The 5,070-nt window shown below is 45.0% G+C and overlaps 2 protein-coding genes across 2 annotated transcripts; both read left to right on the top strand.

The window, feature by feature from the left end:
* Positions 1 to 45: 45 nt before the first annotated feature.
* On the top strand, positions 46 to 509 carry LOC110102198 (the record flags this gene model as incomplete). Its single annotated transcript, XM_020830414.2, has 1 exon — positions 46 to 509. A coding segment is annotated over one exon (464 nt), but the record flags the coding sequence as incomplete, so codon positions are not given.
* A 1,053-nt stretch (positions 510 to 1,562) lies between these two features.
* Positions 1,563 to 4,031, top strand: LOC110102197. Its single transcript, XM_020830413.2, has 2 exons — positions 1,563 to 2,798; positions 2,892 to 4,031. The coding sequence occupies exons 1-2, from the start codon at positions 1,935 to 1,937 to the stop codon at positions 4,029 to 4,031; spliced, it is 2,004 nt and encodes a 667-aa protein (XP_020686072.1). The 5' UTR covers positions 1,563 to 1,934.
* Positions 4,032 to 5,070: the final 1,039 nt, after the last annotated feature.

Below are 5,070 nucleotides of genomic sequence, written 5' to 3'. Positions count from 1 at the left end.
CAAGATTCAAACTCTCGAATATTGATTCTTATGATGGGACTTCAGACCCCTACGAGCATATCGATCACTACCGCACTATTATACATATCCAGCAGGCCCCAGGCGCTTTGCTCTGTCAAGTTTTTCCTGCCACCCTTAAAGGGCAAGCCCGAACATGGTTCTACTCATTGCCTGCCCAATCCATCTCGATATTCGTTAAATTGGCAAAACTGTTCGTCGAACAATTTGCCGCCAACCGAAGAATGATTAAAGACTCCTCCCACCTTTCAAGGATATGTCAGAACGAGGGCGAATCCCTTAAAGAATACTTCCAGAGGTTTTCTACGGAAGCCCAACAAATTCCAGGAGTAGATCCCGAATTGCTTAGAGGTGTATTTCTTGGAGGGCTTCGTCCAGGCCCATTCTACTCGGCACTTATGCGAGATACGGTCCACTCATATGCGGACCTAATCCATCGAGTAGAAGCTCAGATCTCCGTCGATGACGCCATCAATGCTCACAGAAAGTAATTTGAGCAGACAACTGGGAAACGTAAGAATCCCCCAGGGACGGAGAATCCCCCCTCACAAAGGAATAAGCAAGGAAACTACAATTTTCCTCCTCGACCCTCACAGCCACGACGAGAGCCCCGACAGGAAAGAGAGTACACGCCACTTAATACATCCCGAGCAAATGTAATAATGGGCATCCGAGACCAAGAGAGTGTGAAGTGGCCATACCCTTTAAAGCCTAATACCGGAAACCAGGAATAATATTATCATTTCCACCGCAGTCATGGACACACTACTGAAGCATGCAGGCAGCTCAAGGAGGAAATTGAGAGACTGATCCGACAAGGATATCTCTGACAGTTCGTCGAGAATCCGACAGCCCGAGAAGAAACTGTTCCAACTGGGTGGCAAAATCAACAAAAACAGTTGACGAACAATCGCCAGAGGGTCGGCGAAATTGAAACTATTGCTGGGGGCCCTTCAACGCCTTGTCAAGTTCTAATTGCAGAGAACAAGGAACCACCCACAAAGAAACTTCATATAGATCACTCCATCACCTTCAAGGAGTCCGACCTAGAAGGCATAAAAACCCCTCATCAAGATCCGCTGGTGATTAGCGCAGGGATTGGCGACCCATGCTACAACGTCAAAAGGATCTTAGTTAACAACGGGAGCTTAGTAGATGTGTTGTTATACTCAACTTTTCTTAATATGGGCATGTCCAGGGAGAAGCTTCTGCCTGCTGCCGGTCCGCTGTACGGATTTGATAACCGACCTGTAAGAGTGGAGGGGACTATCAGTCTCCCGGTCATACTTGGAGAATTTCCTCGTCAGGTTGAGCACTCTATTCAGTTTATTGTAGTAAAGTCTGAATCGGCCTACAACACGATCTTTGGAAGGCCACTCCAAACAATCTTTGGAGCAATTGCTTCAATTTCCCACTTAAAATTGAAGTTCCCTACCCCGTTAGGGATTGGAACCATATGTGGAGATCAACAGGCAGCATAATCATGCTATCTTAAGCAAGCCCAACCGCGTTCATCAGTTACTTTGAGCATCGAAAACTTCGATCTTCGGAATGAAGATACCCCTCAAAGGGCCTCCCATGTAGAAGATCTTACCTGTGTCTCTCTATCAGAAGAACATCCCTCGAGAATAGTACAGATCGGATCACTCCTCTCAGATATAGAGAAAAAAGAATACGTAGACTTTCTACGTACAAACCAAGATGTATTTGCATGGAGTTTGACTGATATGCCCGGCATCAATCCCGAGGTAATCATGCACTCCCTCAAGATCAACCCAGCATGTAAACCAGTGATTCAAAAGAAATGAAACTTCGCGCTAGAACGTCAGCTGGCAATCGAACAGGAGATTGATAAGCTTTTATAAGCAAGATTTATAAAAGAAGTACACTACCCAACTTGGCTAGCCAACGTCGTGATGGTTCGGAAGACAAGTGGAGCTTGGAGAATGTGCGTGGACTATACCGATCTCAATAAGGCTTGCCCTAAGGACAGCTTCCCGCTCCCTCGAATCGATCAGCTAGTTTACGCCACATCCGGACATCAGATGTTAAGCTTTATGGATGCTTACTCCGGATACAATCAAATACAAATGGATCCTGCCGATGAGGAGGCAACATCTTTTCAAACAGATAAAGGGTTATATTGTTACCTGGTAATGTCGTTCGGGCTCAAGAATGCAGGGGCAACTTACCAACGACTGATGAATAAGGTTTTTAAGAACCTTATCGGGCGTACCATGGAAGTCTATGTAGACGACATGCTGGTGAAGAGCCTCGAGAAATCTCAGCATATCTCGGATTTGGAAGAATGTTTTTACCTCCTCCGATCTTACAACATGTGCCTCAACCCCTCCAAATGTGCATTTGGAGGCACCTCGGGAAAGTTTCTGGGGTTCATGGTTACCCATCGAGGGATTGAGGCCAACCCAGAAAAGATCAAGGCCCTAAGGGACATGCTACCCCCGAGAAATATCAAAGAAGTCCGGAGACTAAATGGAAGGATTGTAGCACTCTCCCGATTTTTGGCTCGTTCGGGAAATAAGTATTTACCTTTCTTCAAGATCCTTAGAGGGGCTCGTAGCTCAGGATTTCAATGGACTGATAAATGCCAAGAGGCTTTTGAACAACTCCGGACTTATCTAGCCTCACCACCGCTACTCTCAAAGCCAATTACAGGGGAAATTTTGTATATGTACATGGCCATCTCTTCTCAGGCTATAAGTTCGATCCTGGTTCGGATGGATGATACGATTCAACGCCCAGTCTATTACATTAGCAAGGTACTTTCAGATGTTGAGATGCGTTATCCATTGGCAGATAAAATAGCCTTAGCATTAGTCTTCTCAGCCATGAAGTTATGACCTTATTTCCAGGCACATGCGATCAGGGTTTATACAAACCTACCGCTGAAAAATATTCTCCAAAAACCTGAGGCATCTGGAAGATTGATCAAATGGTCAGTAGAACTTGGAGAGTTCGATATACAATTCCTACCTAGACCCGACATCAAGTCACAGGTGCTTGCCAATTTTGTGGTCGAATGTACTAGCTACACCTCCGATGAATCACCTGATGTGTCTCCTTCCTCCTCCTACTGGACATTGTATGTCGACGGAGCTTCTGGGAGTTCTGGTGCTGGCGCTGGAATCTTATTAATCTCCCTGTGGAAAGCCACACTTGAATACGGGCTTAGACTGAAGTTCCCAGCAACAAACAATGTTGTTGAATATGAAGCTTTAATTGCTGGATTGAGATTGGCAATTGATTGTGAAGTCCAAGACTTAGTGGTTCACACTGATTCTCAACTGGTTTCTTCTCAAGTAGAAGGGGAATTCGATGCTCACAATCCACTTTTGGCTCAATACTGTCAGGTAGTTAAAACCTTGTTGGCCCAAATAGCAAAGCATCAGGTCATCCATATCCTTCAAGAGCAGAACGCAAGGGCAGACTCTCTCTCCAAGCTAGCAACTTCTACAATGGGAGATGTTTTCAAAAGAAAATTTATTGAGGAGATCCACTTCCCGAGCATTCAAGGCTCATGGGTACTTCAATCAATAGATGAATCAAAAGAAACTTCTTGGATCGACCCCATTCTCGCTCTCCTACAAGAAGGCTCTCTTCCTGAAGACCCAGCTATGGCAGTACGACTTCGGAGGCAAGCAGCCAACTTCACCATTATTAACGGAGAGTTGTACAAACGATATTTCACAGGGCCATACCTCAAATGTCTTCCTCCTTCGGAGGCGAACTATGCACTTCGCGAAGTACACTCGGGCATTTGTGGGGAACATTTGGGCGGAAGGGCACTAGCCCAAAAGGTCCTGAGACAAGGGTTCTACTGGCCGACGATAAAACAGAACGCATTAGAACTCGTACGGAAGTGTAACAGCTGTCAGTTGCATGCCAACCTCACTCATCTACCCGCTGTAGAGATAACGACATTACAGAGTCCCTGGCTTTTTGCCCAATGGGGGATTGACATAATGGGACCATTTCCTATAGCCACGGGATAGCAGAAGTTCATTATATTGGCTGTCGACTATTTCACAAAGTGGGTAGAAGCAGAACCACTAGCAAAGATCACTGAAGCAAATGCCAAACAGTTCCTGTGAAAGAGCATAATATGTCGCTTTGGCATTCCTATAAAAGTTATTACTGATAACAGAACACAGTTCACCGAAAAGGTCTTTATAACATTTTGTAAATCTCCACATCCATCTAATACACACGGCTGTAGCTCATCTTCAGACTAATGGGCAAACAGAGGTCACTAACCGGATCATTCTGAGAGGATTAAAGACACGGCTGGAGAAGGCTGGGGGGTAATGGGCTGACGAGCTCCCAAAAGTCCTTTGGGCCTATCGTACGACAGCAAGAACTCCAACAGGAGAGACGCCGTATAATCTCTACTTTGGCACAGAGGCTGTCATTCCAGTCGACATTGGAGTCCCCAGTCATAGAGTATAAACTTTTGACTCCAATGCCAACGACGAAAAACTCAGGCAGAACCTGGACATCCTTCCAGAAGTAAGAGATGGGACAATACTTAAGGTTGTTTCCTACCACCAGAGAGTGCCCGTCACTATAACAGAAGGATGAAACCGCGACATATATCGGTAGGAGATTTGGTCCTACGCAGCATTGAGGCGGCAGGCAAAGGCCCTCAATAAAATAAACTCTCCCCCCTCTGGGAAGGTCTGTACCTAGTAGCAGCTATGGTAAAGCCAGGGACTTTCAAATTAAAAGATGCTGAAGGGAAGATGCTTCCTCGAACTTGGAATATCGAGAACCTTCGTAAATACTATCAGTAGAGCATGATCGTGTCATTTGTTTTAGAATGTTGTATGTCTCTAGTATTATGTGCTTACTGTATGTGTCTTTAATTTCGAACGTTGTTTGCAATGTTTCTAGTTTCCTTCTCCCTTAAACTGTCTTTGAGAGCTATGTTCTTCGTTTAATAGCAGTAAAGACTTTGGGTTATGAACTTTAATATGTTTTATTCGAGCAATAGATGACTATTATTCAATCGTTAGTTGATCAATCCCAGGGGGA

This window comes from Dendrobium catenatum, unplaced genomic scaffold, assembly GCF_001605985.2.
Source record: "Dendrobium catenatum unplaced genomic scaffold, ASM160598v2 original_scaffold_266880, whole genome shotgun sequence".
Taxonomy (NCBI): Eukaryota; Viridiplantae; Streptophyta; class Magnoliopsida; order Asparagales; family Orchidaceae; genus Dendrobium; species Dendrobium catenatum.
Note: the sequence above shows the minus strand (reverse complement) of the source record. Positions and strands in the feature narration are given on the sequence as shown.